The sequence below is a fragment of the Pleurodeles waltl genome, chromosome 11 (assembly GCF_031143425.1).
Source record: "Pleurodeles waltl isolate 20211129_DDA chromosome 11, aPleWal1.hap1.20221129, whole genome shotgun sequence".
Taxonomy (NCBI): domain Eukaryota; kingdom Metazoa; phylum Chordata; class Amphibia; order Caudata; family Salamandridae; genus Pleurodeles; species Pleurodeles waltl.
This window is the reverse complement of record NC_090450.1, coordinates 1,345,691-1,367,671: the sequence shown is the minus strand read 5'-3', so window position 1 is coordinate 1,367,671 and position 21,981 is coordinate 1,345,691. Positions and strand designations below refer to the sequence as shown.

The 21,981-nt window shown below is 45.6% G+C and overlaps 1 protein-coding gene across 8 annotated transcripts in view; it reads left to right on the top strand.

Moving 5' to 3' along the window:
• OPA1 (OPA1 mitochondrial dynamin like GTPase) overlaps positions 1-21,981 on the top strand; it is a 278,588-nt gene that overhangs the window by 36,276 nt on the left and 220,331 nt on the right. For 4 of the 8 annotated variants that reach the window (XR_011199307.1, XM_069212739.1, XM_069212741.1 and 1 more), the window contains 3 exons: positions 3,349-3,419; positions 8,340-8,450; positions 19,618-19,671. Coding sequence is in view for 5 of the 8 variants with exons in the window: in XM_069212739.1 (XP_069068840.1) it covers positions 3,349-3,419; positions 8,340-8,450; positions 19,618-19,671 (236 nt within the window). In the remaining 3 variants the exon portion in view is untranslated. The remainder of the gene's footprint in view (positions 1-3,348; positions 3,420-8,339; positions 8,451-19,617; positions 19,672-21,981) is intronic. The other 4 variants (XR_011199308.1, XR_011199309.1, XM_069212742.1 and 1 more) reach the window with 1 other exon arrangement.

Sequence of the window (21,981 nt, the reverse complement as noted above, 5' to 3'; positions counted from 1 at the left end):
CGCTATCATCACGATAGCAAGAGCTCAGAGACCCAGGCCTGTTCTTGGCAGTGCGAGGTCCAGGACCTGTCCTGTGGCCTGGATTGCATGTGGAGTACATGTACTGTGTGTTCTGTTAGTGTGAGCACGAGACCTAGTGGAATCCATGCTTTACCATAGTACAAAGGGGTCCGTGGGAATAGGAAGACAGTCCAAGCATATTGCCTACATTTCTGTGTCTCGAGAGTGGGGGCACTGGAGTATAGGTAATGGAGACTGGGCTCCCTTTAGAAATTCTCTGGGAACCGTAATTGCAAATGCCCCCTGATTAGCCATTTGGTGGATCGTGGGGCGTGACTACAGTTTCATTTTTTCATGGTGAGGACATTTCTAGGCACTGCTTGCCTTTTTGTCTGTCTCTGATTTCTACTTCAGGAAGGTGAAGGCAGCAAGGAGCAAATAACTCACATTTGATTGGGTTCTTATTTGTGCTCTTCTGTTTGGAGCCAACCCCACTGCTTTCTTCTGAGAGAGACATCACGTTCCACAAAGCCTGTGTCTGGAGAGCACAAAAGTCTGTAAACCAACCTGTGCATAACCCTCTGGCAGCTTGGCACAAAAGCAGTCATGCTTAACTTAGAAGCACAGTAAGTTGAGTCTGAGTTTCTCTAACATCCTATATGTGTGTGTGTGTGTGCATTACATGCTTAGCACACCCTCTGATATGTCACACTACCACAAAAGAGAGCGTGTCATTTTGCTTTTGTGATACCTCCTAAGTTTGCTTGGACTCTTTACCCAATGCACCTCTTTTTGGTCCACTATATAAAGAGCCAGCTCCCTACACAGACCAAAATGTGCAAAGTGCCAACCTGGGGTATCTGGTCATGTTGGACTAGGACAAAGGCACAAGTTCAGGCTGACAGTGAGGGAGCGCAGGTCGGACACAGGACAAAGTACTGCTTTCTGTTCATTACACTGTATGTCCTTGGTGCAAGGTATGCAGAGCTTTGCTTTGCAAGTCTTTGCATTGGTTCTACTGAGGCTGCACAGCGATGCTTTGTGGGCTTCACATCTGATTGATGTAACCTTCAGTTAGGCAAGGAGGAGTTCTCTCTCATGCCGGCCAAGGGTCCAGGACCTGTGGCTGCTTCCCTTGTGGATCTGGGACTCACTCCAGTAGAGGCCACCAGGGCTTAGGTATGTCCAGCTGCAGGTCCTCTGCAGCAGCTCAGCTGGGCACTTGTAGGGAAGCCTCTGGAGCTTTTTGTGTCATGTAGCATAGAATAGGAGGCTGCCAACTGACTCTTGCAGTCACTCTTGTATCCCTGGAATCAAGCATGAAGGCTGGCCTGAAGCAGAAAGGCACTCATCTGAAGGTAGAAGCAGACTTCAAGCAGCAGAGCAGCTCTCTGGTAGCAGCAGGGCAGTGGTCTGAGGTACAAGCAGGCTTCAAGCACTAGTGCAGTCCTCTGGTAGCAGCAGGGCAGTGCTCTGAGGTACAAGCAGGCTTCAAGCACTAGTGCAGTCCTCTGGTAGAAGCAGGGCAGTGGTCTGAGGTACAAAGCAAGCCTCAAGCAGCAGGGCAGTCATCTGAAGGTACAAGCAGGGTTCAAGCAGCGGGGCAGTCATCTGAAGGTACAAGCAGGGTTCAAGCAGCAGAGCTGTCCTCTGAGGTCCCCCGCATGTCTAGGAGTGAACTGGTGACTGGCTTAGGAGGCTCAAAATGTATATCTTGTGACCCTCTTTGTAGTAGGGGGAAACTTCTAGTCCACCGCCACATCTGGTTCTAGAAAGTTTGTTTCATTGACTTTCTTTCCCTGACCATACTCCAAGAGTTCTAGGGTGACAACAGACTGGTGTCAGGTTTCTTTGTGCGAGTGCTGGAGGCAGCCATTTGAAAGGTAAGCATGGCAGGGAACAGCACTGCCCCTCTCTTCCTGGTAGGATGGCCCTCTCTCAGCTACACTTAGGTCCTATTATCCATTGTTTGGGTGCAATACGCATTCCTGATGGGGAAGTAATTAACAGACTTAGGAAGCTTGAAACTCCAAGAAGACCCCAGAAAGTTTAGAGCCTGCGGTACTCATGGTAATATAGAGAGGGTCTTACAAGTAAAGTAAATGTAACAATCGGGTGCCAATTGCACAATGTTTTAGGGGGAGATCATGTTCACTTTAGCCCTAGTTAGCAGTGGTAAAGTGTACAGAGTTGTAAAAGCCAAAACAAACGAGTTCAGTAAACAGAAGGGATGAAGGCAAAGCATTTGGGTGTGGCTCTGCAGAGATGATCAAGTACAACAGTGATTGAGTAACTGCACCTGAGCCTAGCCATTGTTGTGTTCCTGATTAGACGCCTGGGATCGCAAACACTGGGAGCTCCTTTAGCGAGGTAGGTACAGAAGGTGTAGCGCCTACGTTTCAACAGGAGTTTGCCCTGTATTGTGTCCCCTATTTGTGCTGCGTAGTAGTTTATAACATTGTGAAATTAAAAACATTTGTTTGATCACAGAACTCGGCAGTACTTTTTGTCTGTTAAGTAATTGTTGGGTTCAGAGGTGTGACCACCCCACCTCTCAAACTGCCCTGGTTAGAGCCCAGTATATCCTGGGGCTTTGACATTTTGTCTAATAAGAAATCCTAAAACTCTGAAAAAGAATTGTCCTTGAAAGAAATGTAATTTCACTTGGATCATCGCTCTTTATGACGCCACTAGTGAGGCCCTGCTGATGCGGACCTGGGTCATTGTGCACTTGCACCAATGGCAGGTGAATGTTTCCACTTGTTGATTCACTTGACATGCCGTGGGCAGTGAATGTTGTGTTTTGTTGGAGCTTTGGTGATTGATCATTGCTGCTTCAAAGATTTTCAGAATATTCTGAATTTTCTATTCTATTTCTAAAAGACTTTGTGCTTGTAGGTGTTTCCTTGGTTCTTGGTGCTATTGCTGGCTTTCTGCCCATGTCCAGATATTTCCTCTACCACAGACAGCGCACAAAAAATGTTAATATAGAAAACACCCATCGCTAGCTCTTTGTATTGCTATGTCCTTAATTAGCATGATTGTTTCTTAACAAATTTAATTTGGACCCCCCCCCTCCATGCTACTTAAAGTCCATTGAAGGAACCGCATTTCATGAAGCCCGTGGTTAACGAGCGGCGTTAAGAGTTGGTGCTCGGCCACAACACCCTCAGCAGCTGCATGTCGTTATCAGGCGCTCTCCCGAAAGACGCTTCTCTGTGTCCTCTGAGTCTACTATTCTGTGACTGCTCCCGCCTCTTATTGCGTGAAATAAGAGGCGCCATCAGTTATAGCCTTCACTGTCCGTACTTCTACCTAACACTGTGTTTCAATCTTTGTATTCCACAGGCCCCGCGGGAGAAACGGCACTTAAAGTTACAAACAGTCAAACCTTTGAAAATGAAAAGCCACACAGAAAGGTATGTCACGATCTGCTTTAATTACCTAGATCTCCTCTCTTAAAATCATGGTTTGTGGTGGTCGCATTTAGTTTCCTCAAAATTAACAATTGTGATCAAGGTTAGCATGCCTTTTTTGTGAGCATTATTTCTCGACCGTGACCCACATCCCCAAGTTTGAAGCTAGTAGGCATCTGCTGCTTGATGGCTCCACAAATGGCAGATGTTGGTCTTGCCACTAAACATTCTTACAATTAGTCTTGATAACTCACAAGAAGCCCCTTTCAGTATAGCAAAAATTATTGCAGAATCTCATTCCACCACCTTAGACTTTTATAATCTTTGACGGCTTTTATGCACGTGTTTGGGGCGCTATCAGTGCACCCAGATGTTCTTTACAGTGTGACATGATTTGGTGCATCCTGGTAAAATATTTCTATTTCCTAGACTAGTTCCCATCTACCTACCTTTTAAAAAAATATGTATATATATTTTATTGAAATACAGCTGTATCTATCCGGGTACATCCACAAATGTTGTCTTAACCACTTGCATAGTCAACAGTTTCTCATTGTTTTACCCGTTGCCTGATACTAAAAATTGTGGCACCTTCCACAGCCCTGTGCTGTGGCAAAGCACTGGTTTTAAATCCATTTCCAGAGCCACATAGAGCCTGTACCGGGCCTTTCTCATCTGTGTATCTGTCGTTTCACACTGTTTGTCCTCCGTGAGGGAATGAACAGGCTACGGAGCAGGAGGAGGTGACTCCTCAGTGTGCGTGATTATCCATGCATGGTCTATGAGAGAGTAGTTTACAGATCGTTCAGGCCCTGCAGAGGGTGAATCAATCAGTGTGCCATGTTTGAAGCAGTTCCATCACTTCTTCCTTGAGTCACCGGGGGGAATGGGCTAAGATTGGCGGGACAGCAGGTGACTGACACAGGGTTGCCAGCAGTGAAGTGGTTGAGAGTGATGGGTATGAGAATGTTCTGCTAGTCTAGTGTTGGTTCTGTTGGTTAAAAACAGTGACCTGAATGGCTGCGTGAGCATTCTTTTAGGCCCTCGTTCCACCAATGAGATGAGGCCTGACTGTAATAGCACCGTGGTCGGGCGGGAGCTCACTGTCTTGAGCCAATGGGGTGGGGGAATTTCCAACGGTGTTTGCTGGCCTTAAGCCATCTCTACAGTCATAGATGTGGTGGAAATGGAGGTCGTGCCTTTGGAAAACAGAATCTCTGGATCCTTAGTGATCCTGTAAGTGGCAAATATCTGGAGAACGACCACTCTGGAGCCTCATTACTTCATTGTCCGTTGGTGGGAGTCACCACAGGCATTGCAGACCACCTAGGTGTAAGCCCCTCAGTTTACAACACACAGGAAAAGGCCACATGCCTGATGCAGCAGTGGACTCGGGGCGCTGACAGGCTAGTTCCCTCACACTCATGTGACCTTGCAGTTATATCCATTTATTTTTAACACCCTTAGCACCAGGGTCTTTTGGGTGTAGCACCCACAGGGAATGTAATAGTGATGCAGTCTCAGGTAGAGGTGAAATAAGCTTCAGTCTACAACGTAATTTAAGTGAGAAGGCTGCAAGGACCAGTATGATAGTGGTAACTGAAGCATGAGCACTTGTTTCCTCTCTTTCTCGAAAACCGCATAACCTCCCGTCATAGCGACCGTAGGAGATTAGCACCTGTGACTTTTACTAACACCTTTCAGAGTCCGCGACACCTGGTGAAGGGTCTCATATGTACTGTCATGTTGTGACGTAGTTAGAGATTGTGACCTCCCTGTGTCGTCCCAACAGACAGTTTCTTACTACTTCTCAGAGCCACAACCTTGCCAACTACCCTGCTCCTTTTTGGGTCACAGGTCAACATCAAACATAAACACAACCTCACATATGATGAATGCCACCGTAGAGGTGGGTGCCACTTATGGGAGATTGGGCTGTAGCTGTTTACAGGTAAGTATTGTGTCTGTACAGAGTAGGAGGTAGTGAGGGGATGTGTAGATACACAGGGTGCTACAGTTTTCTGTGTAAAGTGCTGTATTAAGTCATTGCTTTTGTTTGATCCCTTTATTCCTCAGAAGAAGCTTCTAAGCACTCTCTGCTGTCTTGTATCTGCATATGTTGATAAGATTAGTAGTCTGCGTACGTTGTCCTTAGACTCCTAATTCAAACCCAAGGTTTTAACCATGGTAGATGCCTTCCACTTGAATGCCCGTGTGAACTTTCCCAGTAGAAGTCTGCCATTCCATTGCTCCACTCATTGTGAGGCAATATTCGTAGCTTTAATAAGATGTGACTCTTGCGCCTTTTAAGAATCACCTACTCCTACCTTGAAAGAGTGATGAATGGCATTGACCGTGCCAAGAATTTATCCTGTGATCTGAAGGAGACAGAGATGGCCGCTGCCTGTACCAAAGTCACAGTGCAATATTGCCTTTCCTGTTCTTTTACATTTTGTGGTAGATTAGGTTACACAGCTGTCTGTTTGCTGCCTTTGGAGGTACTTTTGTGAAGATCTCTGACCACAAATATTATTTTACATTTTATTAGTCTTTGTGTTTTTGGCTGTCCTTCTTTGGATTTCTTTCTACTACGTATTATGCTGTTATTTATATTTTAGTAAACAAAGCTTCGAGTGGCTGTCTTTCCAGCAAGTTAGTTTTCTAAAGAAAATCTATTTTGAATATCTCTTGAGATTTCACCTTTGACATAATGTTCTTGCTAGTTGGGTAAGTGATAGTTGCAGACGGGCACTATAGGGGCATGGACTCCCTGTTGTTCCCCTAATGTAAGAGAGAAGGAGAGTAGAAGCCCCTATCTCTTTGCCATGTTTGCCCCAGTCCCGGAGGTCCTAGCAGTTTGTTATGAAAGTGCTCGGCATTGAAACATTGCCAGGGTGGAGACATCGTTCAGCATCAAGGTGCTGAACATAGATAATTTACAGGCCTGTGTACCAGGTCTTCAGCAGTTACCAAATACCTAACTGCATATTTGCAGATATGTTTATGGCTTACCTTTTAAAGTCATTCTGCTGGCTCACTCTGGCTTTCCTATGAACTGTAATCTTTACAGGAGAAAGAAGGATGGGCAGTCGGTGTGCGGCTCTAAAATGTGCTCATCGAATTTGCAGACTATGTCCCTCATTATGTAAACCGCTGTGTTCGTGCTGGCGGTCTTTCCAGAGTCCGCCATCTCCCCCGGAACCCTGCCGGCCATATAATGGACATTCCTCTGGGCCGGCCGGCAGAAACATTGTTTTCGCCCGCCAGCCCAGAGGAATGCCTGGCTGGGAACATTGCCGGCGGCTCCACCTCTGTGCTATGGGTGCAGCTGCACCTGTCGTGCAGATCACTGCCCGTAAATCGGGCAGTGACCTGCGCGATGGGGCACTGCACATGCCAAGTGCATGGGCAGTGCAGGGGCCCAAGGGGTGCCCCGGTGCACCCCTTCCGCCAGCCTTTCCTCAGCAGGGTAACCTGCCAGGGAAAGGCTGGAGGCAAAGGGATCATTATCCGAGGGGCAGCAGTGTTGCCCTGTCGGATAATGATGCCGTCCACCGCCAGTCTGCCTGGCGGTTGGGTTTGGGCCGCCTATGGCTGCCCTGCCTGTCATCATTATGTGGCGGTGTGGGCCGCCATGCCGGATGGCGGGATTTCCCACCCCCGCCGGCATGGCGGCTCACACCGCCATGTTCATAATGAGGGCCTATATTCTCTTGCCATGCCAGACCTTCCAGTCTCTGCTCTTCCTCCATGCAACCTGACACCAGCATTGGCAGGGTCCACACTTCTTAATTTATGACTCTCAGACCAGATGGTACCCGACATCCTGTACAAGAATGAGAAGAGAAGATGACTGTTTTGGGTATACTGCGCTATGGGGCACCTTTCCTGATTTTTACATGAATCAAGATGTCTTTCTCCCACTGTTATTTGCTAATTTCTCCTTTGAAGCAAAGAGTACCCTCCACAATTCAGATGTTGAAAGGGCTCTTTGAATTAATGTGGTTGATTCAGGGAAGGTACCTGAGGATTGGGTGAAAGAAAGAGCAGCAGCAGGTCTGTTGTGCAAACGTGTCATGGCCGGGTCTCTGATCCTTTCACTTTAATGGCGGGGAAAGGCCCCTGAATCAAAGGAACAAAAGCTGAAGGCTTGAAAGTACAGAGGTCAGTACCATAACATTCTTATGAACTAGTAAGTACAATATACGAAAAAATCTGAAATACCACCTGCAGACCAATAAACCTATGTTTGCCTCCAAATGTGATGTATATGTTCTTGTGAATTGCAAAGAAATGCAGCTAGTTATAGTGCTAAGTGCACCATGCGGCTTCTGGTCTTGCCTGATTGACTACTTTCCCTTTCCCCTTCCCCCGATTCTCTCTTGTTAGGCACAAAATTGTTTTTATTTCTTGTCTAGCTCTATTTGCTTAGATTTTCTGGTAAACTAAGGAAATATGCTTCCTATAAGAGGCCGTAGGTCCGCCGTGCTTCGAAGTATTTTAAATACAGCATAAAGAGGTGTAGGCATGATTTCTTTCTGTGCCAAATTGCCACTTTGCTGACACTTTGTTTCTGAAAAGATGTTGTGGACCAGCTACCACCATGTCCAGACAGCACCAAGAGCTCCCAAGAGAAAGGTTTTATTTCAGAATCAGGAATGGTTGTTGGATGTAGCAGTGCTTAGGTGCCCGTTTGGATGTAGCAGTGCTTAAGTGCCCGTTAAGACACCCTGCTTGTTTCACGCTTCCTTGCCCTTAACATTCCATATCCTGGTCTTGTTTGTAGAACAGAAGCTGGGACTCCCTATTTTATTTTCATTGTCCTTTTCATTCTTGTGTTTCATCTCTCTTTGCTTTACCCTTTGTTTTTAACGTTTGTTTCCCTCCTTCATTTTCCATTTCCCCCATGTGAACTCACGGCAGGGCCTGCTTGGTGAACTCATTCTATTGCAGCAGCAAATTCAGCAACACGAGGAGGAGGTGCGCAGGGCGGCCGGACAGTTTAACACGGGCTCTTCTCAGCAAAGGCGCAAGGTGATGGATTTGAGGGCACTGTGGATGGTTTACGTCTTGCTTGGGCAGTTGTGTGTAAATGGGGTGATTGGCTCTGCACTAACATTTGCTTGACTGTGGTCAGCGAGCTACATTGCCGTGGTGGCTCAGCGGGAAGCGGAGTGGGCTGCTGTTCCTGGCGCTGTGCTTGGATGTTAGTCAGGTCTTCAAGTACAAGAGTAGCCGGTTGCTTTGTGATGTGGGGTAAGTCTGTCTCTTCTTGTGCCTTGGTTGCTTTGGGGTGAATTAGGGGTGCTCAGAAGCTTTTGTGTGCTAGTTGCACACTTTGTAAGGTCATCAACTTTCATTTCTTGTTGAAGAATCTAAATGAGAGCCATGACCCGATATCTTTGTTCGATATTGATTCAGAATGAGCCTAAATTAATTTTAAAGCATCCGTTCTTTCTACGGTAGGTATGAGTTACCTGCTCTCCCTGCACAAGACAGATAATTAGGTTGAAAATAGCTGTTTTTCCAGCTCAATATCTAAGCTTACATTTCTGCTTTAAATTCCTCATGTTGCTCCTTCCTAGCAGGCTTTAGATGTGGCCCTAACCTGGAAAAGGCCCAGAGTTCAGCTGCTCACTCAACACCCACTACCCCACCAACATAAAAAAAAAAAAAAAAATCTCTCTCCCTCTCCCTCTCCCTCTCTCTCTCTCCCTCTCCCTCTCCCTCTCTCTCTCTTCCGCTCTCTCTCCTCTTTTTCCATCTTGTTTTCTGTCTTTATCACTATGGAACAGGTCCAGCAGAGCTGTGCTTACCTGCTGCAGGTGACGAACAGAAGCATTTGTCATCTGCTCAAATCATGGTTCTCCGCACGATGTTTGTGCTGGTTGAGGAGGGTGGAGCAGGACACAGCCATCAGGAGGATGCGAGCAATGCAGGGACTTGAGAATATAAAGTGCTATCACCCGAACACCCAATGCCAAAGGGGCTCCACATCACGGCAGCACATTGAATACTTCATCACTCATAAAATAATGAGTTCCCCACCATGCACTGCAGTGTTCAGAGCGGTGCAAAGACATTAAGCTAAGTGGGAAGGGATTGAGGGAAAGCAGAGGGCAATGCCAAGTTGGCTTTAAAGCAAAGCTGAGAGCAAGGGATCTCACCATGTGTACGATTCCCCGAATACAGGGCCAGGCTGCTGAGTGAAGAGCAGGCTGTTGGGAGAGGCGCTTCTGTCCTTAGTGAATTCTGTTTCCAGTCCATGTTCAAGGCTCATTCATTTTGTAATTGCAAATTACTTCCACCTTAAGTTATAAGTGAGAAATGTACTTCTCTTTAAATTTCCCCCAAAATACTTGCTCACCTTTTCTAGTCTGTGGACCTGAAATGCAGTGCCTGTTTGTTTAAAAGGTAAATGCCACCCCTGCAGGGTCACACCTTTCACAGCTTTCTTTAAAGGTTTGGAAAGTTTGAGAGCCAGCGCATTGAAAAAATAGCTGTTGCCCCTAGCAGCCAATCCGATTGTTTTGGCACTTGGACTCTTTTGGGGTTTAAGGACTTGGAATTTTGCAGAGTACAGAAAATGTTCCCCTGGGCATTCAAGGTCCTTTCATTCAAGAGTAGTCTTCGGGGGATCTGGAACACAGGACCCTCCGTGAGCTGAGTATCCATCTAGTGCTAGAAATTAACTCTTCAAACTCGGCCTACCTTTTTTAACATAAGAAACATGACAATAACTGCTGCACATACTCACCCCATAGAAAGAATAAGAATCTGTTTTAAGTGAAGTTGCAGCTTTAGCCAAGTTTAATATAATTTGGCATTGTTTTTGCTCTATCGGAAAGATGAAACCTCTCCAAATGAGCGAATAATTAGAAATGAAAAGCCTGTTATAGATGGACAAAGCGTTTGCAGATTTGATAAATTCTGCAAACCATGCAATTTGCAACTTAACCATAATCACAGTAGACTCACCTGGCACCTATATATTCATTGCGAAGGATCCTTACGGTTGGATGCTAAGGTCGGTAACTAATCATATACGCTAAAACAGAAAAAAATCAGATTCAGCTAAAGGGACATTAAAAGAGCTATTCAGCTTGTAGAAGTCTCTGAAAATTATGAACCCCTTCCTGCCAAATGGGACTGTTCATGACATCACGCATGACTTCCTGATGAAATCACTAATGCCTCTACACACCCCTGTGCCTGTTACCCCAACCCTTGTTACCAGTGTGATGTACTCTTCATCTTCCAAACAATCTTAGGAGAGATCTGGCCGAAGGTTCTCTCCGGGTTCGTACATCCTGTCAGGAAATCCCCTCTTGTCCACCAGCCTTCCGAGACCCAGCACACTCTGGAAGGGGCAGGCTGTAGTCCGAATACCCCATTGAGGGAGCCAGTAATTGCTGTTTTTACTGAACGGGAGATGATAGTTACCCCTCGCCAGAGGTGTGATGTCCCATGCAGTTGTGGCATTAGTGAGAAGCTCACTGTAATCTTCCGTCTGAGCTCGCCTAGTCCCAGAGCTGAGAAAGCTGCGGAAGACAGGACTGCGCTGAATAACCTCCTCCATTGAAGAGACTGAGTGATTTGGAAGACTGATTTCTGCAGTACAAGGCAGATTTTTGTTCAAAGTACTGTTTATGTAGAAATCAATCACCCTGAGCAGTAGAAAAGCCACCTGGCAGCTTAGGAAACCCATGCAAGCATTTTTTCATGAGCTGGGTGTGTCAAAGAACTGACTATATTACCTGGAACTGTCTCTTGTGAGCTGCTTCAGATGGGTTTAGAGGCTTTGCTTGGACGATGTTTATGAAAATGCAGATGGGCGTTCTTGCAGTCCCCTAAATGTGGATGCAGTAAGAATAGACCAGCAGAGACTGCTTCTTCGAGATTGTGGCAAGAGACGTGGAAGAAACAAAGGTGCAGCAGGAACCGTTTGGAGAAACCTTGGAGACAATTCACAAAGGAAAGAACAAAATAGTGAAGTTACATACCTGATGGCTAAGTTTGATTTTACCAGTATATCTTGAATATTGAGGTTGGCGGCTGAAAGTGAAGGAGTGATAGAACTTGACTGTAGTCTACATGAGAAAATTGATGCATGTATTAGTGAGCTCAGGGCAAACAATGTTTCACTTGAAGTGCTTGGTAGTAATCCCAGTCGTACTATAAAATCCATAGGGTTACTGATTTAGAAACAGGTTAGCTTGTGAGAGAAGAGCTTGAACATCTCACAGAAGAAGTCATGAGACAGATTCCACAGTGGATGATTTTGTCTTGTGACTGGACTATACAGTTTCTACATGCTGTAACGCAGTCACACGACAGATAGTAGTGGAAGTGGTTGTGGACTTCTGGGCTCTTTGTTACAACATACAAGTCTCCCAGAATAGTGCTCCTAATGTAGCTAGCAGTGTAAAGTTTGTAGAAGCTTTCAAACATTTCATGTGCCTCGTCTGGACTAAATTATGCTCCAGAAAATGTGTAGCTGTTCATTAGGACACATCTTTTGAAAACAGATTGCGTGCAGCCTGGAAGAAAAAGCTAAAGTAACTGAAAATAAGACACACAGCGTAGGATATAGGATCACAGCGGTGGGGTCACTCTAGAACAGGCTGCCAACTTCTTAAACTCTGCTTCCGAAAGTGTTCTGGGATCCTTTCATTCTTTCACAGTGCCTCACAGTTAGGGCTGCTGTGCAAACACGTGTTTATGAAGGAAGAAGAAAAGAGGAAGAGAAATGACTGGGCCGAGGGGACTGATAGTAGCTAGCAGTGGTTTAACCAGCAAAGATTTGTGGTCGGTTGGCGCTGTTCTCCTCAGTTTCAAGTCAGACCTGGCCAGTTGGCACGACTTCACTCAAGCCGTCGGCAATGTATGCACCAATGGAGAGGAATAATGTTATATACTCGAAGGACAGTGCCTCCATTCTGAGATTCTCTCCTCCCCCCAGCACTGAAGAGACTGGACTCAGCTGATCCCGCACATTAGTCACTGTTGAAGAGATCAAGAAAGTGTTCCAAGAGCCCAAGGATTGGGTGAGTGACCTGTAATGCAGAACTATGCAAGACGCCCCGTATCCCTGAATAGGCCGACTGCCCTCACAAGAGGTAGAGGTGAACAGTGCACATAAGAAAATATTTAGGAGAGACTGATGTGTAATTTAAAGAGAAACACAGAGACATTTTTACATCATTTTACTTGTATTAGTACTGTAAATGGATTTGAATATGTGAACAATAATAGGCTTATTTTTCCTTTTTTTTATTTTTATATAAAATGTTTTTTTCATAATTATTGTGTCAATATGGTAGTGTTCATGAGAAGTTCAACTAAAAGTCAAGGCCCTGCGCTGCTCACATCTTTTCTAGCAGTAACCCTTCTGGTAGACAGTTAACTGAACTACAGCAAAATGTCAGTGGAAGAACTGCATACCTCACATGTATACACTTTTAATCCATTTTAGTCCGAATGTAATTGAAATCATATCAAAGACATATATAAAAAAAAAATCCCAGATGATCAGTTCATCAAATTACCTTCTTGTGGTAGGATTGACATTGTAGTAATAATCCTTTTCATAATGTCGTTAATGTACTGTACAAAAATATCTTATCTGCTTCTTAAGAGTTGTAGCAGGGCCATCATTTCACCATCTTCACATACAGGCATAATCAGACTCCTTAAACTCAAATAGTTTAAGAAGAAGAGAGCATTTATGTAATCTTAGGAAAAATGCCAGAATATTATTTTAAATGTTTATAGCAAGGCTTTGATGATATAATCTTCGGTTGTACGCTATTCTGGATTGAACAATTCCTAGCAGAAATGGATGTAATGTAAGTTTAGGTTAACAATTTATTTGCCTCCAATCTTGCATGATTTCTAACAATTTGCCGGTGCCCTCCAATTCTTAAACCATGTGAGTACATGAAATGTGATTGTCTATATTTGAGAATGATGTAACAATTGTGAATATATTTTTCATTAATTGTTTGTTAGATTCCCTTGTAGAAATATGATAGGACCAATGTATTCCTATTTTTTTTCTTTATAATGGATCAGAGCTGTAACTAGTTAATAATAAATAGGTATTGTAGTTATTCTTTTATATAATCCAAAGGGGATTTTGATCTTTTTAATAAATATTTTCCTTCATCTTTTTTGTTGAATGGTTATTCTAGTAGAACAGAGAGTGAAGTTTAAATCCCTATGTATCATTCACCGAGCCTTACATAACAGGGGCCCACACCAGTTGAAAATGCGGGCATCTTTCTACGAGCCTCCTACAGCCCTTAGATCTGCTTCCAAAGCCTTAGTAGCTCTCCCTAGAGTTAAGAAAGCGAGATGGGGCGGCAACATGTTGAGGTATCAGGGAGCTAAACCTTGGAATTCTCTTCCATACTACATTCGGTCTATCAGCCAGGAGTGCAAATTTCGGAAAGCTATCACAACCTGGCTTTTCTAATATCTCATGGTTTGGCTCTGGCTTGTTTATCTCTGGGTGGTATGTCTCTGTCAGCGCTACGAGGCCTCCGGTGAGTTGGCGCTCTATAAAACAAGATAACATAACATTCTCACAACCCTGAGGAAGCAGTATCACAGGTGGAAAACCCTGGCTGGTGGTTCCCTGTGAGGACCATCCTCACATTGGAGTAATGGTCCTTAAAATTACTACGACGGAAATAAGATGTTTTGTACGTACAGCCCAATGATTACATCATGTGAAAAGGATTACTACCACAGTCTCAATCCTGCTATAAGTAGTTGATTTTATTCATTATTTGGAAGCCATTTTTCTATGGTTTTTTGTGTTGTTCTTTTTAGTAAGTTTTATTTAAAAACGACACAATCATGTGCACTGAGCAATCCGGGCATGTCCATCATAAAGGCAGCAACACACAGAGCTTATCCCCACGTCACTGTACAGAAATGACTGTTTGATATCACTAAAATAGAAGGAAAAGAGCATCTAATCTAACTACAGCCCCCCACCCATCTACTACAACCACCACAGCCTGCCTTCCATCCAACCAAACACCAGGGACTGAAATAATCTGTTCATCTTGCATTAAACTACATTCTAGACATTGCGCCCTTTAATGTCTTGCACACCTGCCAGTCCGTGACGTCAAAGTATCTGACCCTATAGTAAGGAAGGTTGCTCCTGATCTTTCTGTCGAAGAGACACAAGGCCTTCCATGGAGGCGGAAATGTGGTGCTCAGCAGAACGATACACAGAAATGTATACAGTGGTTTCTACTTAACCTCAAAGCGAAGAGGGGTGTAAGCATATTGTTGGCTAATCGTTCAAGTGCAACAATAGAATTTTGGCTGTGATACTAGCGGATAAGCAGTGTCATAGTCTTCCTTTCCAGTTGGAACCAATGGTCAGCTTGGCCGCACCCAGGCACTGCATTACCATATGCCAATCTCTCTTGGACTTTACTTTAAATTCAGTGATGTTCAGGACCAATAGTATCACTTTCGGGGATGAATGGAGCAAGTATCCCAAAATAGCCTTCATCATTGCCCGTCACTCACATCCAAAAAGGGACAAACCACTGGCGACTGCCACCAAATGTGCATCGTGTCCGTGCAGCATTTAGGGGTTGTAGTTGGGCACATGGATTCTACAAAAGTGTCCAAGGCCCTCAAAGCTGTGCTCGCCAGAGTACTCTAGTAGGTATTGAGTCCCCTTTATTTTTGTCAAGACAAATTAAGTCCCAGAAAGCTCTGTGAGGTCTAGCATGGTTCATGTGTATCCAGTGCTTCTCGGACTCTGTCATGTGCCCCTCCACCGCCACCCTCAATGGGGCCGCCGCATAGTAAAGAGGGATATGAGGTAGAGTCAGCCTGCCTACTTTGCTCTAAATTAAAAGTTTCTGTGAGATCCTAGGAGCCCTATCCCTCCGCACAAACTACACCACTCTGTGCTAGATCGGTTTCAACAACCCCCTGTCCACACAAAGCGGGAAAACCTGGAACATGTACAGGAGTCTTGGGAGGACACTCATCTTAATAGTATTGATCCTCACAATTCTTGAAGTTATCAGATTCCCCCAAGAGTCCAAGTCTTGCCTTATATCAGCCAATAATCGGGGTAAAGTTATATTCAGTGCTTCTGACATGTTACAGTTAATTTTTGCTTCTGACATGTTACAGATAATTTTAAATCCCAAGACCAATTCAAAGGCTTTAAGGAAGATCCTGACTATACGAAGAGACAAGTCCAGAGATCCCAAGGTTAGCAGAAAATGGTCCTCGTATAAGGAGATTTCTATATTCTGGGAGGTGACTTTGATCCCAACCACCTCTCCTGATTGACAAAACTGGCATTTTAGGAGTTTTGTAAAGAGAGCAAACAGTAGAGGAGATAGAGGCCACCCCTGCCTGGTGCCCCCAAGTAACTTCAAGGCGTGTGGAGCCCACATAATTAGGGAAAATCATATACAGGAAAAGTGGGCCAATTCCAGTCAGGTGGAGGACAAGTTGCAGGAAGGACCAATCCACAAAGTCGAAAACCTTCTCCGCATCTCGTGGCTGTAAGATTGTGGGAATTTTCTTAAGTGAGGTCTTTTTGCCTAGGTGGATGGCAGTCCTAATAATATCTTGTATTTGTTGCTCCTGTATAAACCTACTCTGATCCTGGTGAACCAAGGAGAGAAGGATCACATTAAGGCGGGTAGCCAACATTTTAGTCTAAAGCATTGCATCAGTGTTCAGATACGCTGTGAGGCTATATGAGGTGCGTAATTGTGCATTCTTGCTCGGTTTGGGGAGATGATTGCCTCTTCCATGGAAGTAATCAATACAGCAGTGCACCACTTGAATGTGGCAATAGTGTGTCTATCCTGCGTCTGTGCAATTGCAGGCCCGGATCATATAGGGTATTCTTCAACCTCTTTCAGCAAGCACTGGTCTGTTCCAACCAACCCACGTCTCCATTATCCTTCTGGGATTCCTATGCCTCATTCAAGTCCCCTGTGAGGATAATCCCTCCTTTCGCTACTCTTGCCAAGACCAATAGGAATTGTTACAGATGTGTGTGCTGAGCAGTGTGAGGGGTGCCGACTCAGACGAGCGCAATGTGACGCTCCTAAAAAGTCCTTTTCAGTATTATATACCGTCTGTCCTCATCCGCTTGGCATTCAGTTACTATGAAGGGGAAATCATCTTTAGGTAGGCTGCCCCTGTTGTTTAGTGGGTTCCGAAGTGCTGAAAGCTGTGGGGTATGCTGTGTGTCTGAGTTTCTCCTGGCCTCTATTCCACAAGTGTGTGGCTATTAAACATACAATCCCCAGTTGCTTACTGAAAGTTTTTCCAGATTGTTAATCAAAATATATCTGTGAGGGCCTAATTCACAAAAGGACTCTGCTGTCGCGACCAAGCTCCTGCAATTGTGGCAGGACCCCTCCGATCAGCAGTTTCCCATTGCGAAGGTCCCGCCACAATTGGGGAGGCCCTTTATGAATTAGGCCATAAGTAACTAACAAGTGATAACAAAGGGGGATTAGCTCTCCCTCTAAAGTAACTGCAGGGCAGGGGCCAAACAGCACCCATGTCGGGGACCAGCAGACCTCCTTCACCTGACAAGACACTGAGCCTGGGCTATCCACCAGATCCAAAGAAGGTGAACTGGATCCCAGGCTGCCAAGGATCCCCATTGTACATGTGCTTTATCCTGCAAGTGGCATTTTCTACTAGCGCGGCCTGCTGCCGACTACATCATAAATGATCAATCAATCAGTCATTTCTAAAGGGTGGCTAATCACCCGTATGGTCCCAAGGTGCAGTTTACAGGCGTGCTGCTCTGTCGAAGAGCCAGGTCTTGAGGTCCTTCCTGAATTGTTTCAGTGATGCAGTCTGTCACTGCAGTGAGCTGGCAGCCACTGTATATGATTGAAACAAAACTCCAGGTGTAAGGAAGAAGAGGAAATAAGAAGAAATGAGGATCCCTGTGGAGAAGTCCTCACCCCTGATGAACAATCTGAAACGGAGAGGCCCAAGAGACTGATGGCTTCAAGAGTCGCAGGCATGTGATGGTGCATGTCTTCTAGTTCAGATGAGAATCAAAAAAGGTGCCCGCCTGTGTCTGACACCATCTTCTATCAGTTTTCAGCACTTTATAGATGCTGGCAGTGAACAATACATTAAAGTTGACGTCTGAGACCTCACTCGGACCACAAAATCTCAAGTTTTTCCTCTCAGAGTGGTTCCCAAGGTCTTCCAGCTTTTCCATAGGCGCCTCCAGTTGTTGATCCAAAGTGGACCTGAGGGAAGATACATTTGCCTGTCTCCACTTCCAGAACTTCCAGTTTGGCTTCAGCCTATAAAATTCCCTGTTCCACTGAGCCTATACCCATGCCCAGGTTCTGGATCTTTGCTGCCTCAAGATCAGATTGTATGTCAGCTAGGCTCTTCTCCAAATCTTGGTGCAGTTCATCCTGCAGTTCGGTCCTCTGCATGCAGAGGCTCCAGAGCACGCCTCATTTGATCAGAGACATGGCAGCTGAATTTGATTTTTCTGTCTGCGCTGCAGAGCTGCTAGTGACCTCAGCATCCTTTCTGGATTTGACGAGTAGGCCCAAGCCTGCTTCTTCTTTTGGTGAACGTGGTGGGCCTTCCGCTGGCCTCTCCTCTTGCCAGGCACAGCCCCACACCACAGGGTCCCAGTATAGGCTGTCTCATTTGCTAGCAGTGTCAATGATGGGGGGGGCCCTTGCAAGTGACCACTCGCTATTAAAGTCACATATTTTCTGCAACAGGGCACTGCTCAAGTAGGCCTGATGGCACCTCTCATTCTGTGTGCAGCACTGCTCCAGTGGGCTCCCACCCATGGCTGAGTTAACTGTCAGAACCAAAGCGTCGGGGGTATGGTGAGGATGGGCCAGGGTGGCCGTGGCGGGTAATGGTGGTGGGGCTGCTCATACCTATAGTGTGTTGTGATATCAGGGGTCTAGGCTCAGTTCCCAACATCTTTACGCCTGCCTCAAAAAGCCTTTTAGTCCACTTGGTGATATGGCTTCCCATTAAGTTGCCGGGCAGGTAGCGCATTGTCCCCCTCATATGCCACCAGTAGCTGTCAGAGGGGCCTCAGTCCTGTGGGATCTGATCTAGGACCAAGCTCATACCACCGGCAGCATCCCCTGCTGCATCCTTCTCCCTCTGGCTAGCCTCCCACACAAGGCGATCAAGACTCAGTCTCCCAAGGCGCTGTACAGCACTACACAAGGTTGGTGTCTTGCCGCTCTTGGTTCCACTGTCACCAGGACTAGGCTACAGGTGTGATCCTGAGTCAAGGAAGTAGTCACCCTTCCATTTGCAGCATTGGGTCAGCCACCCTCTGCACAAGCTTGTCCTCCCACAGAGGCCGGCGCAAGCACTTTCAGGATGGCCGGAGTCCTGTGGTGCCAGGATAAAGGCACTGGCTGTGCTAGGAGCCGAGAGAGTGTCAGGCTACTCCTCCCTCTTGGCCACGTCTCCTCCCCTCGTTTTTGATTTTAATAAATTTTCAACTAATAATTAATAAAATAGAAGAATAAATAGAATACAAGTATAAGCAGTTATGTGTAATGTTAATAACTCCCCACTGAAAGCTACTGTATTGTGTCAATATTAGGTTTTGCTAAAAGGGGCACATTGTTAGGTTTTGCCTATAGTGGAACATTGTTAAATTTGGCTTTTATGGGGACCATTGTTGTGTTCCTTCTCTTCAGTGCAGGAGGTTGAAGGAGGCATAGGCGCTGTCCCTATATTGTGAGAATAGACGATATGAAAGGCTCTGTGTGCGAGAGGTTTGAAGAGTGCCGCCCCACAGACACATCTGTTTTACTCCCTTTTCTCGCTTACACGTATCTTCCTCTCGGCCCCATTAATGAGATCAGGCTGTGTTGTCACAGGACCTGCTTCCCTTGAGCGTGTTGCTTTGTAAGGACGTGCTGTTCCTGGACATGCGGTTGTCACAGGAGATACAACCCCTGAACTTGTTGTTGTTCTGACAGGACCTGCTGATTCTCAGCATTCAGAGCCCTGCTCTGGCACAGAAACAAGCATGCAGTTAAAAAAAAAAAAGTAAATAACATTTTTGCAATAGGAGGAAAACATCTGACTGCAGTGTAACAGAATGATTAATTTATTTAAAATTTGTAAACACCTGGAAAAGCATTATTTTATGTGATTCTGTTTTTAGGCGACAGAGAGAGAAAAGGCAGATCAACTTCAAGAAGAGCTCCTGAGAACCCAGGTACTAGGAATCCTTGTGTGCACGCTGGTGCACTGCAAGCACCGAGGTGTGCATGTGATGACACAAGCTGGTGATGTGTGTATGTGAGATTTTCATGGTGGCGACTTGTGCACGTGGCAGTGTGACATGTTTGTGATGACATCTGTGGCAGTATTTTGTCAATGTAATGCTTGTGCACGTATGATGTACATCTTGGTCACGTGTATGGAAAAGCGTTTGTTGAATTTGTTTGTGAGTGACTGTGGCTCACGAGTGTGACTTGTGGATGTGGTGATGTACGTGGCAATACGTTGTGTGCATGTCATGACGTACATGGATGTAGATAAAAGTCTGCATAGCATATCTGCTCAGCACTTAATATTTTAGCACAAGCATTTAAGGGCATACAATAGTTTATTTGTTCACTGGGGTTTTCCACTTCAGGGCTCAATAGTAGTGGTACATTTATGGATTCAGTCCCTTGAACTGAAGCTGTGAAAGAGCGGTTTATGATAAAACTCACATCCTTTGGGCCAGCACCCTCACTCCACTGATTCCCCTGGATAGCCCTTCTGTAAACCTAAGGGTTTTTTGGTTGTTGTCCAGCCCTTTTCCTCCCATCCCCTCTTATGACGAAATAGGGAAAAGTGACTTTTGGCACAGTTGTAAATAAAAATTAAAAAACCTAGCCCTGCTCTTGCGCAGGTTCTCTGCCACATCTGTCAGAACGTTCCTTCATGAGCAGCCAGCTGCTAAGCACATGCTTTCAATTACCAATTACCAAATAAGTGTGGACAGGCGTAGTGGGTGCGCACCCAGGAGGCAACACAGGCGACATTCCGGCCAGTCTAACCTGTAGCAGAATACGCAATGTTTAGTTTACATACAATGTTAAAAAGTGCCCTGCCCCATATCTTTAAACCTGGCAGAAGACAGTTGTTGCTATTTAGCAAAAGATGTGTTACTAGGGGTTTGCGGGCTCACCCACAGAAATATCACTGTTTCTTCTCATGGTAGCAGACGTTAAAAATAATTTACAAAAAAAAGTACCCTTTTGACCCTCCTGCTGCCAGCCTCCTCCAGGGCACTCCTCTCTTCCTGGCTCCGGGGCACAAAGCACAGGCTCCCCAGTTGAGACGCTGCACTCAGGCTAAAGCAAGCATGAAAGCAGTGTCTGGATTGGTCTGAGCAGGCTGGCTTGACGCTAGCTCTGGCACAGGGAAACTGTGTCAATTCTCCAACCCGGCTGTGTAACACAGCCGGGTTGGAGAAATGTAAGTGCGCATGTCAGGTTGGCCGGCCTAAGACGTCTGACCAAACTGACGTGCACTTACGAGTGCCCACCACTCCTCTTCCCCGTCACGGCCCGCTCTGCCCTAGACTCCCATGGCTTAGTCAGGCAGTGGCAAATTTCCCAACCATCGTTAACACCACCACAACCTTTACTCTCTCCTTTCCGATTAGTGCAATGGCTATCACTATCACCTTTGTGAACACCTCCTACAACCACCACTACCACTATTAGGACTGCTCGTCTCTTACACCATTATCACTACCTTCATTAACACCTCTGCTACTTTTACCAGCATGTTACAAATACCTCCACAATCACTATCAAATTCACTGCCACCATCACCACATCTACTATTTCCTTCAACAATACCCTCACCATTAGCCCTACTATAGCACCATTATTACAACCACAGTTATCACTACTTTCATTGCTTCGGCCGCCGTTACCAAAGCCAATAGGTCTGACTTTAACAACATAACATTTGCACATACCAGCATTAACAACTGGTGCCTCAATATGCCATCTCATTAAAGACAGAACTGTTGACTATGCAAGTGCTGGTTCCTTCGGAGGGTGCCAGCCAGTGCAGGTGCTGCCCACTCAGGTCACTGTTGCCACGGGTGCTGCTGCTCACAGTGACCCAAGCCATGGAACCACCATTATGCTGCACAATTTTGATTTTGTTTGCTAAAATGCGCTCATTTCACTGTTGCTGCCCAAAACAAATGAAATCATCAATGTCTGGGCATAAAGTCACAGACTTAGCTGTGTTGGATTCATAGCTGGGAAAGTGCATCATTAATTTGAATCCTTCTGTTGAGGCAAGGAGCTTAACGTAAAGGAGGCAAGAATATAACGAGGGTAGAACCCAGATGTTGTTGCCTCTAGATTGGCCAGAACTTTAATGGCTGCCCACATCGAAATGCCTGTGTAAACAATGTCGGGGTTGTCAGCTCTGGGCTGTATTGTGGTTAAGCATCTTAGTTCCTGGTCAAGTAAAAACGTCCACTGAACGTACACATTTATTGAAGTATACA